At 43.1% G+C, this 26,349-nt stretch overlaps 1 protein-coding gene across 1 annotated transcript in view; it reads left to right on the top strand.

Moving 5' to 3' along the window:
• Window positions 1-18,209, top strand: part of LOC126561320 (uncharacterized) — a 46,871-nt gene extending 28,662 nt beyond the window's left edge. Inside the window, 9 exon segments of the mRNA XM_050217394.1 lie at window positions 2,279-2,391; window positions 4,064-4,222; window positions 5,062-5,346; window positions 6,667-6,819; window positions 13,835-14,026; window positions 14,467-14,600; window positions 15,070-15,165; window positions 15,231-15,428; window positions 15,498-18,209. Coding sequence (XP_050073351.1) covers window positions 2,279-2,391; window positions 4,064-4,222; window positions 5,062-5,346; window positions 6,667-6,819; window positions 13,835-14,026; window positions 14,467-14,600; window positions 15,070-15,165; window positions 15,231-15,428; window positions 15,498-18,095 — 3,928 coding nt within the window. The 3' untranslated portion in view covers window positions 18,096-18,209.
• The last annotated feature ends 8,140 nt before the right edge of the window (window positions 18,210-26,349 follow it).

Below are 26,349 nucleotides of genomic sequence, written 5' to 3' on the forward strand. Positions count from 1 at the left end.
GTTCATTACCGGGAACCATCCATTAGGCAAAGAGGCATCCCCCATTTCAGGCGTGTGCGCAAATGGTTGTAGTTTGCACGGTCTTTTTCACGAATGCGACTGTCTGCAGGGCATCATCATTCGCTTTCATCGCAGATGATAACGTGTACAGAGCGTGAAAGAGGGCGTCTAACCTTGCTTCTTTTTTTCCATTTTAACACGGCCCGATTTCCACCCGGGGGTATCGGAAAGGTGGGGAACCGAGCTCAACATGATAATGGTTGCGAGTTTCTTAAGGATCTGTGTCAGCGAAAGGGGGGGGGGGGGGCATAATTTTCATCTCCTAGCGCTTACGTTAGGCTGTGTCGTTGCTGTGCGAATTAACTGTTTCTGCATGCTTTTGATCGCGCAGCAAATGGTGTCTATTGGCATGTTTTTGTCATTTATTATCTTCTTTTTTTTGTTGTTGCTTTTGTTTCGCGTGTTTTTTTTTCTTGATCCATTCTTTTGGCAAGTTGGAAGGATGAGGATGCATTTGGTTCGATGACTTTTAGTTCCTATTGTTATGGGTGAAAGGCAACCATTATTAGGCGAATTACTTCAACGACGCTAATGGCTTTTTTTAAGGCGGATTTGTAGTTTCTTTTTTAGCCTTTTTTTTTTTGGTGAAACATTGTAGCAAAGTGGTAATTATTGATTACACACATGCGGAAAAACATAAGCAGGGAAATTTTCAGCAGTTTTTATCTCATCGAAATGTCCTTTCCATGCGTTTCTCTCAATAGCAGTAGACGAATAAGGGCTAAAATTCGAAAAACAACCAAACTCTGCGAATGATCAACCTTCGTAATACAGTCGCATTCAAAATCCAATATTATAATCCAACATCTGTTCGTTTAGAGGCAATTCGTTTCTGCAAAAAAAAAAAAAAACCTTTTTACAAACGTTACAAACCCTGTCCAGATTAGGCACTGTCCTACTGTTTTAGTACACGCATTATAACTGACGCATACGTGTGAGTGTGTGTATGTTTGATATCGATTGTTGTTTAACGAAAACTTTCATTTGATTTCTTTATTGCCTTCCTATTACTTTTGCAATTCGGTAAACACAATTAGTACCAAATCCAATCAAATGTACCATGCAGTGTCAACGGTGTTGACTATGAGGTAACAACATTTATATGGATATCAAGCAAATCATATAATATCCAAATATTATGCTGTATAAACATATTATACCTATATATCTATCTATATATATTACGTTTGCTGTCGTAGTGTGTGCTCCATATGTAAACTAAAGATAAATATATTTATAGAACCCCTCTGCGTATGCGTATCTAACCGTTTATGAAATTTGTACACGTTTTAGCGATTGTTTTTTTTTTTATGAATTCCATAACAAAACTTGTCGTTGCACAGTACCAGATCAAAACTATCTCTTTGATTCAAATTCAGCAATAGTAACGTTGATAGAAATCTATAAAGCGAACTGTCTATTGTAGTTTTAATGCAATACATCGTTGAGAAAACTGTTTTCCAAGTAGTGTCAAAAGTCTTTGTTTTTGAGACGATTAACAGTAACCAGTTAATAGTTTATCTTACCCGCTAGATACGACGATCCGTTAGTGAACATCGATAGATTCGGTTGCAGTTGCGTTACATCTTTGACTGGCTTATGTTTAGTTTTCTTATAGTTTGCTAGCAGTAAGGCAACGGCATTAGTGTGGCTAACACTTCTTTACATACTGAAGGTTCATTTTTCATTTCGCTGAACAAAATCGCTTTTTTAACCAACGTAACATCTGTTCGTATAGTACCGTTTGTGGCTAAAACTAAACTTTATGGTTTTGAGCATTTTTATCCAATTTGTTTCAAAATGTATCTTAGATCAAGCTCAGCTACTATCATGCAACATCAACAAAACGGACTTGTGCGCTAGCAGGGTTTGCTAATTGTTATGCAAATATTTTTTTAATGCAATGGTGTTTCGTTTTTGGAATTACGATTGCGTCTGTAAAGAATTGAAGTATCCATAAATGCACTGGAGGTGCGCTTGTCTCCGTGAGCCAAGTGTAACGCTGTAGTTTGTCGATTGGTTTGAAGTACATCACCAAAATATTTCCGCCAACCGTGGACTCCATACGTGGTTGGCCAACATGTACGCAGATACCCACCTATACATATGCCTTTTATTTGAACTGAATGTCTACTTGCACGTATGCAGCGTATGGTGGTAGCGAAAATGGTCTGGCTGCAAATTTTCTAATATCGATCTTTACTACACATCCTTACAGGAAGAGCGGTAATGGAGCACAAATCCGCTTCGATGGCACCGATAATCACAATCTGCAGGAGTACACCTACAAAAAGATCACACCGTGCGACGTTTGCTCGCAGGTTCTACGAGGTACGTATCGTCAACCAGCACCGAACGCCACCGCAAATATTTCGATCGATTCTGTGGAGAGTAGTGCCCATCACTCGGTACACCCGACTAAAGTACTCTTGTTGCTTGCTGTTATTGGTGGTGGTGGTGGTGGTGGTGGTGGAATATTTAGCTCTCATCCCAGCGAGAAATAAAACTTCATCGTCTATCCGGCACACTGAGACAGCCAGCTGGTCAGGCCTTTAGTCGGCCATGTACATGATTTTGTTTTCCTTCTCCCTTTTTCGCTCTTGATGCACCTCCTAGCTGTTCCGAAATAGAACATATAACTTTTTCCGGCCGTGTGCGAAAACGAACTACGACAACTTCGGAACATGTTTGGGGCCGAAAGTCATTTGGCCATGTGCAACGCGGAATGCCGCTTTTTTTGCTTTGAATTATAAATGCGGAACTCAATCATCTTCCCAATCCGGCCTGTCAGTAACCGTGGCTCGATGTGTATTACATTTATGAAGAATGGCAGCGGACAAAAAGCCTGAGATGTCTGCTGTTTGCCCGTTTTAGCTTCATCATTAAATAATTCACTTTGGCACTCGACCATCGGAGGGAAAGTTTTCAAATTCTACAATTCGGTCCCACAATAAAGCGCCGACTGTCGTTTCGGTTTACAGTATAACTTCTGACTACATAAATCAATAGACACAGATTACGTAAAGAGAAATGGAAAATCAAATACATGCATCAAGCACTATCAAGGGCCACAGTTTTGTGTCAAATTGACAGACTTTAGATATGATACATCAAATGTTCACAACGAATATTACTTTAAAGCCAAGACAGCCACGCAAAAAAAAAGCGAACGACTCGATACATACATGTTTCAAAACCAAACCGTCCGGAAATTCCGGTCCGAGAGCACGTGCCATCCTTAAAAGCATCGTGCAACAACTTCAACAAAAAGAGCGAAACAGAAAATAACCGAATGCCCATAACAACGTGCATTATAATTTAATTTCCAAATTATGGACACCACTGTTGAACTGATCCGTCATGGACGTGCACTGTACTGTGGCTGTGGCCGAATAAATTATGAACGATCATGGAATGCTCGAGGTCAGCACCACCCATTTTGGGACCTGGGACTCATTTCAAACCATCGACAACAGGCCTGATGGCTTTGCTGAACACATAAATGCACAACGATACATGAACGCATTGTAGCCGTTTGTGCTGTGCTTGGCATAATGTCAAATTTTCCCATGAGTGGTTAGACACGAAACACATCGACTCCAGTCCCAACGACGAGATGATAAACTCGTGTTCTATTATGGTGCTATTCGTTTTTTTGTTGTTTTGTGTGTGCCTGGTTTTTGTTCTGCTTTCTTTGGCAGCTCTACGATGGGGGCCTCGGGTTGCACCTGATGCACAGGAGCTCGCTCCTTGGCATGCACGAATTATGCCATGCAATACATCGATTGTGTGCACTGTCTACAGGTGTCATTTTAACGTAATTATTCAGCTAACGAAAGCATTTTTAATTGATTCTCCATTCCAACCCTCCCTCACGGGAACGAACACCGGCCCAACCACACCTGTGTGTGACTGGGTGGGGATACGATTAATGGAATTATCCGTTTCTTTTTCCTTCTCTCATTTTCTACTTTTCACCCGCCACACACACACACACACGCAGGACACACCCGACAGGGCCTACGCTGCCGCATATGCAAGGTGAACGTGCATGCCGACTGTGCATCGCAGCTGCCAAAGTGTCAGGTGAAGCAGAAGCTGCTTCGCCGCCAGAAGAGCACCTCCGAAATCGAGAACCGTGCCACCGAGGTTGAGGAAGAAAGTGAGTAACACAATGTACATTCCGTCCATCATCTTTCGTTCCGTATTGTTTACGAACCCGACCGCCATTACGGGACGGGGCCGTACATCCTTCACCACTCACCGAATCTGGCCCATGCTGCTTTTGCCCGGCGAACTATCGTACCATCATTTCGTACTTGTGTTATATTATTCATCCAACATGCTAACAACAGTCGAAGCGAATGGCAAGCGCCCAAACACTAACCAACACTACTTACATCGAAAAATCGCTCGCTTCCGATATGCCGTACGCTCACACCACAAATTATTGCGACATTTGTAGGATTCTGTGGCGAACAGTTGTGTGTGCCTTGCGCCTGGTAGTTTTCATCGTGTGAATGATGTGTTTCAAAATGTCAGTTACTGTCAGTGTTGCATTTTTATCTTTAATTCCGTATTGAATTAGCTTCTTCGCTAGCCGCGCCTCGAATGTAATTCGGCAATGTGAGTCGTCTAACTGGGCGTGATCGTACGCAAACCCGAAACCCGAATCACACTACAAAAACCACATTACTAAACTGACACATTACATTCGGCAGCGTTACTCTACCCGAAACACAATAATATGTTTTACAGTGCCGTGTAAATATCGATGACCCTTTCTTCCCGCTCTAAAACCCACCTAGTCCTGCCATCTCTCTGGTCTCTTCTACTCTGTTCCTTTTGTCCTACTGTACTCCATTTTTTACCACTCCACTCGACTTTGTTTCCGTTGTCCCCATTCTGTGCACCAAAAAAAAAAAAAAACAAGAACAAAAACCCCACCCAGACGCAGCTCTAACTAACACAAACGATCCCATCATGATCCCTCCTCAACAGAACCAACAGATGTCGATCAGATATATCAGGTCCTTAAGCAGGCGGGCGAAATTTCCAGCGGCAAAATTATTGTCGATCCCGCAAAGGGCCCAGGAGCGACCGGGACGGCGGCCGCCGGACACAACCAAACAGTCTCGAACCCTCCGCTAGACATTCCCGTAGTGAAAGTGCCTGAGTATCCGGACCGAGCGCCATGGCGGGGACCAGTCAAATCTCAGGGGCCAAATTATCCACACCAGAAACAGGGACTGACTGCGCCCGTTGCAACGGACATGTCATGCTCAGGTCCGCGGTGTTCCGCTCCGGGCGGAACTTTTTTAATTCATTGCTAGTTCCTGCTTTTTTTCCTTCTCTCTCTCTCTCTCTTTCTCTCTTTTAACACTTACTTTATGTTATGTTACGTTTTCGGCCATTTGGGTTTCATTTTCAAGTATCACAGCACCGTGTCCCGTTCGGTTTGGTTTGAATGCTACTTCTTTTAAACCCTTTTTTCTTCTATGCGCGCTGTGTCCGTCTCTTTTTCACGCTCTTTCTTTCTCCTCTATTTCATTCTAAATGACTTCCACATTTTATTCTACGCTCTCTATCCGCCCTTTTGTACTATTTGCCCTGTAGTAGTTGCGTTTGCAGCTTGACTATCAATTTGGTCAGCTCGTTCTTTCCAGTCTGTAGATACTACTATGCTTCTGTATTTTCTCCATACCTTATCTTCTTGCTCTTAGCGCGAGTTTGCACGCGAGTTGTATTCTTTCTCTTCTGTACATAGATCTACAGCCGTAGTTGAACGCATTGTTACTATGCTAGAACTTTTACATTGTTCTAAACAAACGTTAGAAAATTTGGATTTTACGCATTACATTGTTTTGTTTTTCTTCACCATACTCTTGTTTCTTTAAAGCTCGGCGTGGCTAAAGTAGAGCATTGTCCGTTTCTTAACTTTCTTTTCAATTAATATTAACAGTTTCGGACCGATTTTTTTCAAAAATGTTTTGAAAAAGCAAAAATCTACTAAAAATTAGGCATAAAATCACGATTCAAACACTCTAAACTTTCTGTCCCGCCGTCGGACCATTTTATGTTATAACTTTTTATTATTCCTTTACATTGACTTTTATTTCTTCTGAATCTGCGTACTTGAAATTATATATTCGTAGCAGTTTGATCAATCGATACATCGAAATTATCAAAATCATTGGTTTTCCACATTTAAATAGCCCAATTTCGGTCTCGCTTCGATCATTTGCGCTTCTCCGAGTACGATGAGAAAACAAATATAAAAAAAGGCTTCCCAATGGCAGTGCATAATCGGCAAGCTAATCAAATAATTGATCTCTTCAGTGATCCGATACACACGACGGTACACGAACGAAACCAAAAAAAAAAAGCTTCTACCACACATAATTACCTTTGTTCGAATCATTCACCAGACGCACTCACGACCATGGCGGGCCCATGGGCTGGAAAAGGGATACAATAAATCGTTCACTCGTTCCATGTCCACCCATACACACATACACATCGTCCGTCCGGGAACATATACATACATTACCCGCATATACCCGCATTAAAAGTCACTTGTTTTGTCCCTCCCATATTGGCCTGCAGATATACGCGTACCCACAAACCCAAACATGCACCAGGCGGCGGCCATCGATACCGGTGCGAGGCGTCGACTGTTTGCAGGCTTCCGACCTATGTCCGGCTTCGGCATATTGCGGCTACGATCGGCACAGCATCGATCGATCTCGCTACCTGAAAGTAATTAATTGCAGATCCTGGTTTTTGATTTTTTTTTTCTGTCCGATTTCCTTTGGTTTTTTTTTTTTTTGTGCCAACTACTCGTCTCGTATTGCATTTTTCTCATACATAGCTATCCGTTTTTCTTTCTGTGTTTTCCCATTTTGCATTGTGATACACTCAAAGTTTTACTTCCGTCTGCGTGTGCCTTACAATGGATTTGAATGTCTTACTTTTCTACCCCTACTACTACTAGCTGTTCTTAAGCGCGTTGGTGTTGTTAGCTTGAGTTGTTATCATGTGTTTTGTTTTGCCGACTTTGTTGTTCTAAAACTCCGATCAGCCACGGCGCTAACATGCCACGACAGTTTGTGTGTTTTAATACGTTCTGACCCTTTCCGCCTCATAGTTTTGGGGGAGGGGGGGGCACATTTTCACACACACACATACATACATAGGGTATTAACATACATTCACCTTCCACCGGCATTACCCTTTGATTCTGTGATCTCCCTTTCCCTCTCATCGGTATGCAAAACTCGCGCGCACAACTACCACAACCTCAACCCAAAATGTGTCCTGTGTTGTCGTGTTGTTGTTGTTGTTGTTGTTGTTGATGTTTCGCACGACCTAAGCCATGTTTTACTTGCGCTGTTCCCCGGTGTGCAGCAGCTGCATCATTGCTTGCGCTCGCTTGTTCTCACTGTGACCATGAAGCCATCGTAGTCGTGTAATTTGTTTTTGAGTGTGTTGTGATTTTATGTACGAGACTCCTCTACGAAACTCCTCTAATGCCTGGTGCCAAAACCCCACCATACGATACTCACACCACATCCTTCTAAACGGCGTGTCGGGCTGGTGGGCTGTTACCACCTAAATGCACACATCCGACATCGATTGATCGATCGCGTTTCCACTGTTGCCGATACAGCGGAAGAAACGGCGACTCGTACAAACTCGAATAGATGACAACGCCACCGACGACGATGATGATGACGATGATGATGGAAAACCAATTAGAGACGCTCTACAGATGATTTCTCGTCTTGCTTTATTATTTCTTCCACTTCCGCGTTCTATTCTGTTTGGTCTTTTTGCTGGCCCGTGTCTCTGTTTCCCGCTTTCACGCTGCACAATTTAATAAAGAAAGGCAGAAAAACGCCTCCACGTACAGCGCCAAGCATCTTAGGGACGACCATTGTTCGTTTGGGAAATCGGTTTCCTTTCGCTTGACGATCTCGCTCACTCTCTTTTGCTATTGTTCACGCGCACACATCACTGCGGGTTTTTTTTTTTGCTTCAGAGAAGCTGTGCAATGTTTGAAACAAATATTTTGTTTTTCGTTTGCTTGTTTGTTAACCTTTACTAACATTGCTGTCTTGTTGCTAGTGAATTAATTGCTAGTTTTGTTTTTGGCATTTGTCAACACTTTGAAGATCGGTACACTCGATCACTAACCTCAACTACATGGACTAATTGCTTTCTGCAGACAGTTAATCGCATCAAAAGCGTGGTTTGCCCTTGTTGATGGTTTGGAACGCCAATCCACCCAACCCAACCTGTGGGTGAATCTCAGTCGAACGCCTCATGTAATTGTGCGGTGTTTTATTATTTTCTCTACTATTGTTCTAGCGGAAGAAGATGACATTATGATTTCGACCCGTCCATTCGGTCAACCACTGTGCTTTGTGGTGGAAGAACCACCGCCCGAGGAGATGCAGGCGGGCAAAAAAGATGGCAAACGAAAGAAGTAAAACGTCAATCGGTATCAACAGTGCAGAGAGAAAGAGAGAGGGAAAAACCCAAACACACACACACACACACACACACACACAAAAGGCTAACAATACTATGAGTTAACTATGAGAGTTTATTCTTAAGCAAGCAGAGAAAGGACACTAGACCGCCGGTTTACATTAGTTAGTCTGCCAACCTGATACATACACACTGACCGACAAGCGTCCAGCCCCTAAACTCGACAAACCGTACATACCGGAAGCTATTAATAGAAGGTTGAAATTTCTTCATTTTTTGTTTGCTATATTACGACATTTTATACTTTGAAGTGCATCCGTGGCACAGTGGGAAGCCGCTTTGCCGCTTTGCCCGAGTGCCAAATGCTATCGAAAACAGGACAAACGAACGCTAATATAGTTGGTTACGAATGGTGCATTGTTGAAGCGCCGAATGCTTGCTCACATGCCCGTTGCTTAAAGCGTTTACTTAAAGATTTAAAGACATTCTTAGCTAAAACATAATGGATAACTAACTTGTCGATCGATGATGTAATAGAATCGCCGCTAGTCACGTTCCGGGCTATGTAAATCGTTCACTAAATATTGTTCGAAACCAGTAAACTACGACACGTTAGTAATGTAAACGAAGTTTGAATTTTGTTTTCCCAAACATTCTGAAACGAAACGTATGAAAGGCACGACAAGACAACCAATAGCAAGCGTTTTGAGTAAATGCTTGTAAGTGCATTATTTTGATTGTTTGTTTCTTCAGTTTGTAACAGGACTTTATGCTTTAAAACTAAACGAGCTTAAACGAAACTTTCTCGATCCTACACCTTCCTTTCATCGTCCTTTTGTAATCCATCTAGACACCCTTTGTTCCCGAGTGCAAACAATTGTTAAGTAAAAAAAATAGACATCCATCGTATTTTGTATTGCGTCTTTCACCGTACAAAATTTATTTCTGTAATCTCGTGCGAAGTTGGATATCGTGAAATTCGTCTAGACTATCAATCTTAGCATATTTTACAGCATCCTTCATTTTAGATGCATCAGCAGCTGATAAAGAGATTCTAAGGATTTGTTAACCCTGCATCTTTGCTCCAAGGGTTAAACCAATCGTTACGCTTGTTTCGGAAGACGTTGATCAAGATCACCATTACTTTACCAATATTTAGAGCCAACTCCATACAATTCTATTAATTAAGACCGGACCATGGGTCTTCAAACTTTTTGATGCCTGCTGTTCCGGTATCGATGTCGACATAGAAGAAGACCATATTTTAAAATTTGGACTGAAGTCATTATCTCGCGGAGGCGATAGTTATCACAGTACAGGATGCAGGCTTACACCTCTGCAAGTATAAATTCAAAATTTCATCGTAAGAAGTTGAGAAGTTATAACAACATCCAACAATACTTTAAATGGATGAATGTTGATTATTGAATGAATGACTTATTCAAGTTGAACACATGAGTCTTTCGTATTTTCTATGAATCTCTCATACACTTTACCTTTTTTTTAATGCAGCTTCTGCAAGACATCTTCCTTGATTCGTCAGAGATACATGTAAATTTTAAAAGTTTCTAACAAATCTACTTTTGTTACAAAACTGTGGTTGAACCTAAACGGAATAATTCAACGTAGAGTTAAAGACCCACAGTTTGGAAAACCCTGTAGTAGACAATCATTCAAAATGGAGGAACTGACGGTGCCCTTGAAAAATACACCTCTAATAGTGAACACATCATCGATACAAAAGAGCCGAAATTCTCCTTTGCAGAAACTTTGCAGAAACACCATTTCAAGCAATCCATCTTCTTCAATCTTTCATTAGGTTAAAACGGAGGCTCAGTGAAAACTTCTCAAAATTAGGATGCAAGCAAAATACGTTGAGTTATCTGCAGTAGTTAAACTTTTTTGTCTACTTTTTTTCAATACATACGTTAGCATTGTTTGCGCTCTACATCCTCATGTCCACACTTAGCGACCCGCAGTTCCCATTGCTATGTGACGCATTTTTCTTATGAGCAACGTAATGTTCGATTCACTTGAAAGACGGTTGGGGTACATCCCAACCAAACACTTATCGGTTATCGAACGGACTGTGATAAAATACGAATAGCGAAGTCTCTACCTAATGCTACCGAAGACCAACGACCAAACAACCACCTTCGTCCTCCATACCAAGCTTCCCATCTCCTACATGTTCCTGTACCTCCTCCTCCTCCTCCTATCAGTAAGGAAACAGAACCCAAAAAAAATCCCAAACACAAGCTGCCAAATCGAGAGCACCACCTCTAGCGCGAGTGTTAAAATACATGCACAGGAACACCACGTTGTTATAGTTCGTCTAGATGCAACAACAAGCCGGCACGTGAGTCAAACCCACGAAGAAACACAATAAATATCGCGCAATCCTCAACTGTGGCGAGGCCGACTGGAATGTAAACATCCGAAATGTAGTTGACAGTAAGGTTGACAGTTCGCTGGATTTGGAAGATCGCAAGAAGCGATCATTCGCTTCTTGAATATCCTAATTTATCTTCCTGCATCATGAATGCCACTTTATTGTTGCCGTAACACAATTTGTTCGTTCATCTTGTGTACTCTCCGCATCCCCATCTTTATCTCTGTCGTCTCTGTTGTTCTACTCGGTTGTGTTATGTTTCTTCTTCTCCGTGTTACCGTTCGGTTCCATAATGCGTGTTCTTACACACCAGCTTAATGTTTCAATTGCTGGCCATCATTTTTCTACACTACTCCAGCCCAACACCAGCACGCAGCACGGCGAGCCTGGGCCGTGGGATAAGCTTTCCTTTCCTTACATTCGTAAGCAAATGAGGGAAAGCGCCTACACCGGGCACCGGTAAAGATACAAGGAAACACATTAAGGTTGAATATGAAAATTTGATCTCGGGAGTATTTGCACAAATTATACGAGCCTTTTCTCCGCCCGTCCGCGCACCCAGCAGCAAAACTCCACCGGCCGTTCCCTACGCCAGCGCTGTTCCGGTTTCGGTATGGGCGAATGGTTCGATGGATCGGGATCCGGATCATTAAAATACGTATTATACAAAAGAAACAAACATACTGCCCATTATGCTCCGCGCCTGGCTGTTTGTTTCATCTTTTCCGCACACTTTTCGCACCGCTAACGAACGAACGACCGACCGCCGGAACCCGGTACGGCGCGGACGAAGGTGCGGTGCTCCACGTTTTTCGAGGGATTCGCTCCAGCAGCAGAATCCATTTGTTTCTTTCGAATATCGGTACAACAGTGCCGCTCGGGAAAAGGAACAGCGTTTGAGCAATGAAAGAAAACTGGAGGATTAAGTATGGAAGGAAAGGAACGGGTCCCATACGATTCTACCAGCTGGTGGACCGGCACCGACTGGCACCGAGCAGCAAATAAACGGTTACAGTAGGGTGCAGAATGAATGGTACAGTTATCGTTGTATCGTTTATTTTTATGATTATTCTATGCCAAACTGTACGGGCTTCCGTGTGAATACACGCGTACAGTGCTCGTATGGTAACGTGCGAAAATCGTAGCGCAAATTGAACAAAATTCATTGCTGGCCTTCAAGCAACAAATTTAACGTATCGTTCATTTTATTAAATGGATGAAATAAGCATTGGGCGGAAAATCTGGAAGATTTATTTGAAACATACATTTGCTTTAGATTAAACTACATTTTTTAAACACACATGACTCGACAACTCAATATCGGAACTTGCCATGAAGCATCAACGATACAAAACCATAATTATCAAATTACATAAAACCGAAATTACTAAATTCGCTGATCCATTGTAGCCCTCGCACAGAAATTAATTAAATATTTCAAAATTTTTTAGCACACATCTTTTACCATGTAGCACGCTTTGTAACATAATTTATGTGTGTTTTCGATGTGCAGTAAGTAGCAAATAATAGACTTTTTTTTCTCCAAAACTCGCTGTACGCTTTTGTCGTCACATTTTTCTCTATGCATGATATAGCGCTTACACCACGTAGCTTCCATTTGTTAACCATTCATTTATTCGGCAATCATTTTCTTCGGCATTCGTTATCTCACCCGCCCAACCTTTTGTGAGCAACATTTTTCGACAGTGAAACGCTTTTAAACCACGCTCCAAACAAAACAAAAGCCAAAATATCTTCGTCATTTCGGTTCAATGAATAGCGTGCGCCCCAGCGGCGATACTGGATTGCAAGTTTCTATTCAAAAAACCCTGCTGTACAGCAGCAGCAGCAGCATTCCGTTACTCATCTGCATGACACCGGACTGCCAGCATAAATCATGTCGCGATTTTATGACACGACCCTGTATGATTTTATAATCACTGTTGAATAATGCAAATATATCATCGCTTCAAATAATCAACCTCATTTCGCTGAAGCTCTCCCCACACGCTGGCGGTGATCGATGCGTTCCATATGCATATGCCAGGAAACTGCTGTTGGGTGGGAGCAAAGTGGGACAGCGTGGGGGGAGTTGCAAATTCATTTTATCCGAGCGATACTTTTCATTGATTACATGTAAAATCCGTATTAGTCTATATTTACTTTTTCTATCCTATTTTTTTTTGTTTATTCCTTACACACTGCTTTTCACATATAATTTTGATTGGTGCCCTACGTGCCGGTGTGCTTTTTTTTAATCGGGTAGGATGCCCTGGCCGTATTGCTACCGGTGTGCTTTTCACATACATCAAATAAATTGTTTAGCTCTCACTGTGCAATATAAACACAAAACATGCATTCGCATGCAACAAGCGTAGGGACGTTTGATGCATTTAGAATGCAATTTGGAATGCAGCTGATCTACATCGAAAGCTTTAAATAGTGAACATTTTTGCACTGCTTTAAGACATTACGCTTTAATTCAGAAAACACACACACACACACACACCACCATTGTATCGATTAAATCATCACCAACACTCACCGATCGCTTCCTGCCAAACAAACTACACGTTTTGCTTCAGCACACAACACAAAACCACATTTGTTATTGCAGATTGCATACTTTTGGGCGGCTTTGCTGCCCGAAAAACACACACAAAACAAATACATACACAGAAGGATGCTGCTGTCGTACTGCATGTTTCGTACGCTTATCTTCAACACACCGTGCTAGACAGTTTTATTTGATCGCTTTTTAGCTTTTTTTTTTGTTGTGTTACGATCGCTTTTTTGGTTTCGTTCTCCTACCCGTGCCCCTGCGGGCTGCGGCTGCGGTAAAAACGTAAAATAATTCCTTTGTGTACCGTGTAATTACTAATATTGTAGCACCGCATTCACCTCGACGCCAAAAGCTGAACCTTAGAATGAAATCACTCAGCTTGGACTCACCAGAATCGTCCGAATTGCATGGGCAAATTCGACGGCGACTTCCGGGACCGACCGGTCACGGTGGCCACGGAGGTTCTGGTGGTCACTTAGAACACAGCACGCCGCCATCTAACAATAGTAGGTTACACTGTAAGTATTGGCAGAAGCGCCAAATCATCATCCGCTCCATAAATTCTAGCCGGCAACATTAGCGACAACGAGACGCACCCATTGTTATCCCTGCAGATGTGTCCCCTTATCGTTTTCCACCCTCCATTTCCCTCCCGTTTCGTTGCGTCCCGCTACCGAATCTATTATATTTTTGAAACATTCCCAATGCCCCCATCCACAAACGCACCTGTACCTCGTTTTGTCCTGCGCAACCTTGGACATTCTTTTTTTTTTTGTCTTTTGTCATGATTTTGTTTTTGCACCGTTCCCTCCCAAGGAACACAGAGCATGGGAACAGATCAAACGATTTATCGAATTTTCTGTACCCCGCCACAAATGTTTCGGCTAAGCCTAAACCCTAACGAGCGTACGAGCCCTCACATTTCGTCTTATTGCATCGTATCGAATACCCATCGCAGCACCTTCCAGCCCGTCGGGTACGCAGAGAAAATTCCTGTACGCTACGCGTGGCATGAAGACCGGTTCCGTTGATCTGCCGGATGAAATCGAAAAAAGCCTCTCGTCGGCCAGCACTTCGCCCTGCCCATCACCGGTACGTCAAAATCAGGTAAATGTCGCAGTGGAGGGGGAGAAGGGAACGGCTGGATAAGTGGATAAGAAATTGCGTACACATTTTTCGGCAACCATTTTGCTTCGGCAAAGGAATGAAAACTTTTTCCGGCCCAATTGCGATTCTATTATTTGCTCCAAATTTTCTTGTGCAGGTTTGTGAATATTGATTTTGGAATAAAGTAGCGCAGTAGTGAACTGAATTCAATGAATCTATTATGCTACTTAGAATTCGATTCATAAATTGCATTGGATTTCATTGCACAAGAAAATAGGGAACCACAATTGTGTCCGATAACTTTCCAAACTATTTGAAAACAATAAATTCTCCATCGGACAGTTGAAAACCCTTCTTTCAAGTCCGTGAGACTCCCCTATCTTGTGACAAAAAAATAATATTATAATAAATAAGCAACAAAATAGTAATGTGAATGTATTTATGCTCATTTTAGAAATCCCATCGTCTTCTGCCAACAAACCTCTACGTTGTATTGTACAACTTCAAGTCCCGTCACCAGGATGAACTGGATCTAAAAGCTGGATACAAGGTAAGAATTGTTTTGGAAACTCGCAGCCGAACCGATGAACCACAGCAGTGTTTGAACTTTTGTAGGTCACTGTGATCGATACATCCGATCCCGACTGGTGGAAAGGAAAATGTCTCGGGAAGGTTGGCTACTTTCCCTCTAAATACTGTGCTAAACTTGCAGCTTCCGAAAAACCACTGCAGGTCACACACAACCTACAGGTCACCGACAATGAGCGTGGAGATGGAACGTTAACACTGCTTCGAGATCAAATCGTCATTCAGGTATGCAGGTGTACGGTATCATCCACTCACCTAACGTTAATCACGTTCCGTTCTGTTTCCTAACTTCAGGTTGGCGAGGAGGTGAATGGCATGGTTATGGTTCGCTCGGCCGATAACCGCCAGGGCGTATGTCCGGTGAAGTACTTGCAGGAGGTCTGACAACCGGAAGAGGAAAAACTCGACCGGGATCGTGATAAAGACCACCGACAACATACAGGTATTGCCGGCAAGAGTGCGGGAGCAAGCGTTACCACAAAGACTAGCAGAAAAGAGCCATCAACCGGTGGGCCACGACACGAGGGCCGCGATCAGAAAGATCAATGTCACGCTGGCGGACATCACTATCACCGCGAGAGTCGCAACAACTTCCACAAGTCCTACGATCGCAGCTGGGAAAAGTGGGAAAAGTTCCGCGAGAAGAAGATGGAAATGATGAAAGCTCACAAGTACAATGTGGAGCATAGGCTGAAGTACGACAACCAGGAGCGCATTCTGTACCGGCACCACTTCAACTACTACCCGGTGAAGCGACCCCGACCGCGCAAAACATCGCTAGAGCCTAACTGGTACACGGAAAATATTTACTCGAATCAATCCATCGATAACTCGGACGGAGAGCTGGGCGTAGGTTTTCCCCGGCCCGTGCCACATCTGGCGGGAGCTTCTGGTGGGCGCGATATTAACGGTAACATGAGCATGGCGGGACTCGAAGACGATGGAATTTTTACCATTGACGGCCATTTCGAGCGACGGCACAACTATCCCAAATCAAGCAGCTGCTGCTTCGGAGTTAATCGCATGCGGGACATAGACGAGCTGGGGGACGGTCTGGAGGGAGACGGTTGGACGGAGCGCTATCCCAAAATACCGAAATCCTATTCGTTCAGCACGTCGCGCAGTATGGGGGTCGGGTTCAACATGGCAAAGCTGTACAATCGCAACAGCTTCGAGATGCCAGAATTTCCAAACCATCGCCGCCGGCATCCGGAGGGTGGCCGAGCGGTCGTGCGGTTGTGTGATCGTGAAGGTTGCTTCAACGAGACGTGCTTCAGCAAAGATGAAAAGAACTTTTACAATAACAATAATCTACACAACAATAACGTAAACAATAACAATAACAACATTCACAGTACCAACAACATCACTTATCGGCATAACAATAACAACATCATCAGCGAATGGAATCTGCGGAATCGAAATAATCTGCGGGCAGGTGTTGTTGGTGGAGGTGGTGGAGGTGGAGGTGATGCTATTGCACCACGACCACAGTACGTCATGGAGGAGGACTTTGATCTGTTCGACGAGGACGAGGATGATTGTGAGGACGAGGAAGATGAAGAGGATCGTGATCGAGAAGATCCCGAGGAAGTGGAAAGCGATCTGAACACGCTCTATGCCGAAGATCGTCATTCGATCGCATGCGGTGATTATGGTGGAGTCGCCCGCGAACTCTACGGTCATCCATTACGCGGTGGTACAGGGCAGGCGGCTAGTTTATATCGAGACCAACGGTCGAAACAATTGTTACGTGGTCGGCTCGATCGTGTGTCCAAGTACGCAGACGCTGAGTACACCGACAACTATCGACGATCGTTTGAAGATTTTTTTAACCAGAACTGTTGCATCGAGCGGAACCATCGCCAGCTGCAAGATAGTGGACGCTTCCTGTTGAAAGCGCCCGTTACGCCACCAAAGAACAAGAGTATGTTGGAAGTAAAACCACCGAACCGCTTCGATGACACCTCGTCAGACTCAACGGACCTAGAGCTGGATGATTTTAACTTTGACTTTGAAAAGTATTGGGAAGAGTTAGAGAAACCGTCACCAACGTCACCGAGCGAGCTGGAAGAGCGCAAGAGTGTGGGTCGAAGCGCGATGGCCGGCGGCACGGCGCCAAAGAAAGTGAAGAACGTCAATCTTAGCCGCTGCTACAACAATGGTACGGTCATAGATATTTACCACGATGATGATCCATACCATCGGGACCACTATCACTACCGGGAGGGTGGTATCGGTAAGGCGAACAATCACAGCCACAGCCACCGACATCGCACCAACACCACGTCCAGAAGCAAAGGGTCCAGACACAAGGTGTATCCGGCGGACCGAGACAAGAGGTCTGCCGACGATTCCGGCCACCTTTCGGACAAGGGACCTGGGCCAGCCACGCATGAACCAAGCAGTGCCAAGTCGCTCGACGCAGCGGGTAACGCGATAAGCGGTAACACCAATGCGATCAGCTTCCTCAACAACATATTTTCCATCTACAAGCCGAACAAGTATTCACCGCTTAACTGTCACGTCGAGCAGAACTACCTAAAAAATATTCCCACTAAAAAGATGAACATTGTGGCTAGTTCCGCCGCCAGGCCATTGGGGGCTGCCAGCTCCGATCGTCATGCTGGCACCGGCGGTGGTGGCGATCCGTCGTCCACCAAGCGGCCGCTCACGGTACATCCCGCCAAACCGTCCGTTGCTTCGGTGGCTTCCGCAGCGAGGCGTAATGCTGCCCGGCCACAGTCAGCCAAGGACCCGCAGGCTCGGTTCCAGATCATACCGGAAAAGACGGGCGTTAAGATATCGCCGCTGTACCGGCTCGATGCACAGGACTACCGGCGGGCGCGCTATAAATTGAAGAGCACCTCACGGCCCCTGTCATTCTGGTGAAAATTGCTCGACTGTTCGTATTATTCGGATGGCCGACTGGACGGATTGCCAGTGGTGAAGAAGACGCGGCGACACACCAAGTATCTCAAGTACTGAACATACCACAAATACGCCTCCGCCACACGTCTTTCCGTCACCGTCACATCACCGAACCAACGCCAACGCGCTACATCAACAAAACACCCGTTGCACTTCCATCTCGTCTAACCCAGAGCAAGACCCATGACCCGATCCGGCCAGAATCCTCCCACACAACTGCAGCAGTGCCGAAAGCGATTGCCATTTTAACAACCGTACCGATCCCCCACGTCAGCCCCTGTCGCACGCAAGCATCCATCATCATATTGTTGTCACATCAATCGGTGTCTTTCGATGTTATTTGTATCGGTGTGTCATTGTCAATGTCCTTATCACGCGAACTGCAGGAGCAAACGCAGGTCGTAAAAAGATGGCGGCGTACAGCTACCTGCAAGCAACCAACCAAAACATAGTCCCCACACATCTGTTCTCATCTGTGTACACTCTGCCACAACAGCAAACACTCACAAAACAAACAAAACGTATGAAACCGATTTTGATACATTTTTCCTCCCGTTGGTGGGAGAGAGTTTTTTATAAGAAAAACAAAACACAAAAATTACATGGCCGCACCAAGACCAAACACAAGCGTTACGAACCGTTACAGAGCAGACAAGCACTAGCGGGCACCATCCTTAAAGGTTATCTCGATTCTCGACTCTGCCGAAACGATCCCTACCTACCAAGTTAGCTAACATTATTTGGAGAACTTTATCGCAAAATGCAAAAACATTTCGAGGTAGGGATATCGTCAGCCTTGGGAAAGGATGGGTGTGTGTGTGTGTGCTGCTGATAGCGAACTATCTTTACAATAACACTCCAAATTACGTTTTCCTTCACGTTTACCCGTTCCTGAACGTTGGAAATCTTCTGCTGTTGTTAACTAGGACTCCTTAAGCTATCGTAAAGATGAACAGGGCACAGATATAACACAACAATAATACAGAACCATGCATACATTCCCGTGTGTAACTAACTTGTACATTGGGTTTACCTGGGTTACTTCTATTACATTGTTGTACCATACCTGTCCAGATCGATTTTAACATTACACAAACAGAAGCATCAGAGGAATGAAAGATTGGTGCGAAAGTGGTGTTAGAGCTAAGCTAATATCTATCATCGTTACCTGTACATACCCACCATGTTTCGTTGGCTCATTAGAAAATTTTAATACGAATCGAACGAAATGGTTGAGCTTTTCTCTTTGCTAGGATCTTTCCGACGAAGTATAATCGACCCTTTTATTCCCTCACCATTACTACTACTACTACTACTACCGGAAACTGAACCAGTCTTACCAAGGAGTTGTAAGCATGTAATCGAAAAAAAAAGACAAGCACCATGTACATTAAACCATCTATACACAATGCGTCACACGACTCCACACCGGAACCACAGTCGGTCAAAAACGTGTTGATCAATGTGATAGGCAGGCGGCAGTGTCCAGACGCAACACACGAAATACTTTCATCCTAAGTATACAAAACAGTCATACCATACAAGACCATTTTTGCGCACATTTTACATACCTTAGGAGAAAAAAAAAAACAAAACAATTCTTCAGATAGTTCTTCAACGACCCCAACGTAGTCTTTTGCATAGGTCCAAATTTTGCCTTGTAGAATAATTTTCAATACATTTACTAATCAGCTCTATAGCTCTCTCAATCAACCACCTAGTCTTGCGTTTTGCATACCCTGTTGCAGGCGTTGCTAGTAGTTGCCAGCATAGTTTCCAGATAGTTACAGGCTGGCTTCTGTATTTGAATTAGCAAACCACCTAGCGAAAGCTCCTTTCCTCCCTACGGTCACACCAATAGACGGAAACTGTGAAATGGCTTTCGAGCGTTGCAATGCTACGTCCAAAGCATCTAAAAAAAAAACCCCCCGTACAACGTGTTCCCCTGGTCCACTGTTCGTAACATGCCTGTAGGATAAACGGTAGTGTATCCTGAAGGTCCTTCGGAGGACTCCCGGATATTAGTGTTTCGAAACCATTCCGCCTCCGAGCCATATATTGTGCTCTCTCTCTCTCTCTATCTCTCTCCACACTCTTTCTCACTTCCCTTTTGCCAAAACAAGCGACAACTTCCACTATACTGGAACGATACAAAACAAAAGGCAGTAACAACCAGCGGCCAGTGCATGAATGCCCGAATACTACGAACGCGGTAGAAATCTGGACGTAACGTTGGCAGCTGCAGTGCAACCGTTTTAGTGCGGATGATCTGAAGCTGCCAAAGGTGTCCCAGCCACAACAATAGTGCATGCTTTTATTTTGTTCAGCAGTGCGCCCAATTGTCGAGTATGTACGCTTTTGAAAAATAACATCTAATTTACTGCAATGAGGCATTGTTGTAATTGCTCTTCGAAAATGACCGATCACCTTCTGTGGTTTGTTCTTCCCGCTTGTTGAAGGTACCTTCCCCGTTTGCAAGAAAACGAAATGGAGCTATATCACATAATGGGTTTTGTACAACTCAATTTTGCAAAAAAAAAAAATTCAAATTGATTTGCAATAGCAAAACGGGTGTTACTTCTTCTGCTGAACGTCTCTCATTTTTTGACCAGTTGATTCTGAATGGCAAAACAGTGATGCTTGTTTTGTGCATGGATTACAAATCTTATCAGTGCGCAGTAGAGCGCATGCAAGGTAGAATAGCAGCTCAAAACATAACTACAACATTTTCAAAAGGAGCTTTCGAGCATTTCTAAGCGAACTCTCTAGATCTAAATAGTAACAACTATAGCAACTCGAAATACACACACACAGACACACAATAAATAGAACGAAACTAGCTAGGCACACCAACAGGTCGTAGGAAAGTATAGTAGATTTGTATCACTACTCCCTGTGCAAGTTTGCGATTGCTGATCATCACCAACCAACCAACCAACCAACCGAAATTCCTTTTCTCCTGCCTAGAATACGCATTTTTCGATTGATAGTAGAGCTTCCAGATTTTATTGAACATTTTCCATTTACAACACCCACTTGTTGGTGGATCAATTTCTCACTCTTAACGTTGGTGACGTATGAGAGCGTTGTCTCACATTCCTCCTGTACCGTAGGTAACCTGTTTTCACGTAGATGTAACAAAGTCGGTTGGAACATTCTCTATGATGCACTCCAGCCTCCAACAGCAGCAACAACAGAACACGTTTTGTTCGTTATCTATAGCGTATATGAAAGTTATGCCGCATTTCTTTCTTATGGCGCATCGTGCCAAGCGAACCGCCGTTTCACGTCGAACCACGTGCACTAGCGGCGGAACGCTTGTAACGATCGAAAATCGATATAGTATGGATCCTTACTTCCCGAAAGCGATCGTACGATCTTAGATGTGTAACTGAATGGCGTATGTCGTGTTCCTTCTTTGATTCTTTCATCGCCTATTTTCTCTCCCCATCGCCGGGGATGATCCACATTAGTAGTGACATCATCGCCCGTTTACCGTAGCAAAACCACTAGGAAGAAATAGTTGCCCATCAGCAACATCCCACAACATGCATACAGACGCATACCAGAGCTTACAATACTGTTTAAACCATTAAGCAGGTACGCTCCAATTTTTAATCAAGTACCGATTAACTCTCAACTTACACTATACGACGTACGCGTTAGTAGACTATTTGTATGTAGCGGAAAGCACCAAAACAGCTAGAAACCACCAACACGGCACACTTTATGGACAGTGGAGCAGCTAGTAGTATACAACGCCCCATCACTTGTCATATGCACACTATAAGATGTCACTAGTAGCACACGCAATCGAAAACGCTTCATCCGCCCCATCATTGTCTAGGTACATCAGGCCCCGAGCCGATTGATGCACTATTAACCGTGTATAACCGTGAGCTGCAACGATGCATCATCTTATACACGAAGGCAACAGCTATACCAAATGAATGTGATGTAAACTAAGCGTTAGTAAGTTCTCACTCATCTTCCTACCACGCAAGGATTAATGCTGGTGGAAAGGTTTGGTTGAAGCGATTGTTGTGGTACACCAAATCGGAAGTAGATGCACCGAAGAACAGTATCGTTAACATCGTTTACTTTTCACCTAATCAACCTAATCCGGGTTTTGCTTCAAGATTATCAAGCTGTCATCAACAAGACAACAGGGAGACAGGACACAAGAGCATTGCTCGTTGTTGATCAGTGAGCTCCGATACAAACGTCGACTAGTTTTAGGCAGCTGTATTATGATCTTTTAATCTACTCCTTCGCCACCCATACACAGTCGATTAGTTTAGATCAACTAACTTAGACCACAGAGCATTTGTGCGGTGATATCGCGACAAGTGAAGCCGCCACATAAACTCTCTCACAACAAACCCTTCACATTTGCCTTATGAGAGGATGAGGAAACGTGTAGCAAAAATGGAGCCGATTTTAAGCTTGGGAAGTGTCTTGGAAGACAGCCGAAAGTTTTGTGCGCGCGTTTCCGGCAGCCTTTGTCGTAAAGAATTGTTGAATGAACTTTGTTAATGCAATTATTTTTACATTTCGTTCGTGGTTTTGATCCTTCTAACAGAACAAGAGAAATAAAACGTATGTGATAAAACTAATGGTAGAGCAAAATGTTGATGATGATGATGATTTCCCAAAGAAGAAACCCTAGCTGATGCAAAGTAGTACGTAAATCGTAGAGCCCTATGTGCGAATAAACTATTATGGAAGAAAGCAAACAACACAACATGTCAGCTGATGATGCATTTTACTGTGTTCCGCATGGATGATGTTTTACAAGCAAATGTACACACTGGTGCCAAGTCACTGGGGTAGTGTTGTATTTTTTTGGTTTTGGGTCGCATTTTAAACCACCAAATGCTAGCTTTTTGAGGTCGAAGAGGAGAGATAAAAAAAAAAGCACTGTGTTTAAGAAACTTAGTAGCGTGTGGAACAAAAGCAACATTTTAAATATAACAACAACAACAAAACAAAATGCAACAACATAATGATGTTACGATGTGTTATGATTGTGGTAGTAATTGTTAGTAGAGAGAAACCCAACTGAAAAGAAAAACCATCAAAATATGCTTTAACATGATCGTCAGGAGTGTCATTCGTAAAATTCCAAAAAGATACTAAACTCATTCAAATGTTAAAGGGGAAGAAATGATTAAGTGTGTGCACACACACACACCTACACACAAAGATACATAATCAGTGATAGTAAAAAGTAAAGAAACCAAGAAGAAAAGCACACCCCAACACATCAACAGACAACGTGGCTCACGAGTTAAGAAGTATGCAATAGAAGCAGACAAACCTTTGCCGTTTGAAATTTCGAACAAACCACTAACTAGCAAACCCACATCGGACGAAAGTCATCCAGCGTTATGTTCTTCTTGCTTTATCCTTTTTTTTTTTAATCTTATTTCAAAAGCAAGAACTAATTCCCAATCCTTTCTTCCAAGCACTAAGCCCAGTCATGTTGCAATAATTGCAACTGTACGATGCAGAAGATCAACTACGCTGCAGGCACTACACAGAAAACTTGAAAACTTTTATGAAAGAAGCCTAGAATGAATTTTGGTAAATGGTATGATTTGAGTGTTTGGGAAAATTTCTTTTTTAGATCAAGTTTTTACATTTTTTACTCCAACAGTTTGAATGAGAGTCACGGTAGAATGGCTTTGCAAACTGGTATTACGAATCGATTCTGCAACGGCAACGTCCTAGTCAACAAAACACAGTGGGACGTAGAAACAGTTTGAGATAATATGCATGACTTTATTTCTATAACCATGTTTTAAGGACCATTCAGCCATTTTAGGGACTCATTTGCATTAGACCATACATAATGAACTCCTACGTACACCCCGCAACAGTCAGTGATACAATAGAAAGAAGAAGAAAAAAAAACACCGTGACTAATGGAACACTATTCGATGAAATTCACAACTCCGTGCGTCAAAATCACACACACTTATTATCAGTACAGTCACTATTCATGCCGACGTCATATCACGAACATAACTGAAATAAAAATTCTTTTTTCACGCCTTTTTGACTGTTTTGTTGAGTCTTTCTGTGCGGATCGTTATCACACTATGCTTGATGAGAGGTAAGATACTATAATTCTACAAAAAAATATAGGGATCCAACGTGTAATCTGCTACTGAGAGAATGTGAGGTTTTGATCACTTATTTTGCTTCCCGGCACTACTTGAGCGACAGCTTGATCAAAAGGGATGATCAAATCAACTTACAAGTTTATCCGGGGAAATGACTGCTTTGCGGGTTTGTCCTGCAGCCATTAACCAATCCAATAGTAGCGCCTCAAGCTTATAAGGAACCCAAGCCGTCTTGACCTTCTGCGGAGGCCCTCGATAACGCTCATGGCTTAGCATAATTGTCTTCCAATTCAATATCCCGGACTTGCTGGAGGACGCATCAGCGCCGTCTTCTTTTTCTGGATCTGCCAGAGCAGGGAAACGTCTCAGAAACATGGTCCGTTTCTAAAAAAAAACTCGTAAATAGTGTGTGCATTGCCGTCTTCTGTCATTATAGAACAAGACTCCTAATCGTAAAAAACTACCGGACGTATCAGTGTGTGATTTACCGTGCATTTCAATTTTTGATGGAATCATTTTTATTACAAGAATTTGTAGAGCGATACACGATATTGTTACACAGCTAACAGGTTGGCTGATAAGTCCCCAGTCTAACAAAGAAAAACACATTTTTTTGTCAAAATTCGTTTTTATTATTCAACATAGTTCCCTTCAAGAGCGATACAACGATTATAACGACCTTCCAATTTTTTGATACCATTTTGGTAGTACTCCTTCGGTTTTGCCTCAAAATAGGCCTCAGTTTCGGCGACCACCTCTTCATTGCAGCCAAATTTTTTCCCTGCGAGCATCCTTTTGAGGTCTGAGAACAAGAAAAAGTCGCTGGGGGCCGGATCTGTAGAATACCGTGGGTGGGGAAGCAATTCGAAGCCCAATTCATGAATTTTTGCCATCGTTCTCCATGACTTGTGGCACGGTGCGTTGTCTTGGTGGAACAACACTTTTTTCTTCTTCGTCCTTTTTTCGTTCGTCAAGCAACCAAAAGCTGCTTGACAAAAGACGCTCTGTCTCACAAACTAATTGACATACAGACGTCAAATTTTGACACGAATCTTTTGAAGGTTGGTGCTATATAAAAATAATATGCATTTAATACTAGCGGCGCCATCTATGTGTCAGACCGGGGACTTATCAGCCAACGTGTTATTGATGCTCTGTCAGATTCTATTACCATCACCGGCCGGTCACGTCCCTCGATGTTATCAACAGCAGTATCAGTTTCTCAGAGTGCGACGAAATATGTAGCTTAGTGGCGCAAAAGAATATTTGGGGCAGGATCATATATCAGGATTCAGGAAGGATTTGCAGCTGGGATGTTGGCGCAGTAAAGATTTTCGCCATTTTATACACGGGTTGTATGATACTAAATTTTCACTCGTCTAGCCATTCTTTGTGGTCCCAAATCCTCATGTTCATCTAATGCAAGATGATGGACATCCTCTCCGGTTCCATTTCTAACAAATCTGTCAGCCTGCAACTGTTTTGTCATACATTAAACTCTCTCTAAAATAAAGAACTCCTGGTTTTTAAACAATTTTGGCAGTCCTTTCATTTGCAGTACAACTTTGTTCCTCTACTTAGAAAAACCTCTTCAATTCGTAGTAATTCTCCAATTCACGTATGCTGTTTTCCATGGTATTTGACTCTAATCTAATATTTTTGGCTTAACGACCTCTAAGGTCACGCCGGCCATCAAATGGTTTACTAGACCTGCCGATGCCACGTAATTGGGTAGTTAGACCGCACTAAGGGCAGACGGTCCGGATGGGAGTTGAACCCCGGTCCTGCCGTTTGAAGACATCCTTTAAAGAAGGAGAAGACCTTTAAAGACCTTCTAAAAACAGGAACGTTTTATAGCATCTTTCAATACATCCTCTGCAATGAAGTTGATCTCCCGGTAAGTAACTTTTCCATTCAGAAATTCAACAGCGACGGACGGACAGAGCTTCGGCGATAGAAATATTTTCAGTCGAAATGATCGATTGACCTTCAATAGTTATAACCTCCAATATCGAATAGCGAATATCACGTTTTTATGAGAGATCGTATTAATGGCGACGCGGATCATTTAAAGGACTAGCGAATAC

This window comes from Anopheles maculipalpis, chromosome 3RL (assembly GCF_943734695.1).
Source record: "Anopheles maculipalpis chromosome 3RL, idAnoMacuDA_375_x, whole genome shotgun sequence".
Classification (NCBI taxonomy): Eukaryota; Metazoa; Arthropoda; class Insecta; order Diptera; family Culicidae; genus Anopheles; species Anopheles maculipalpis.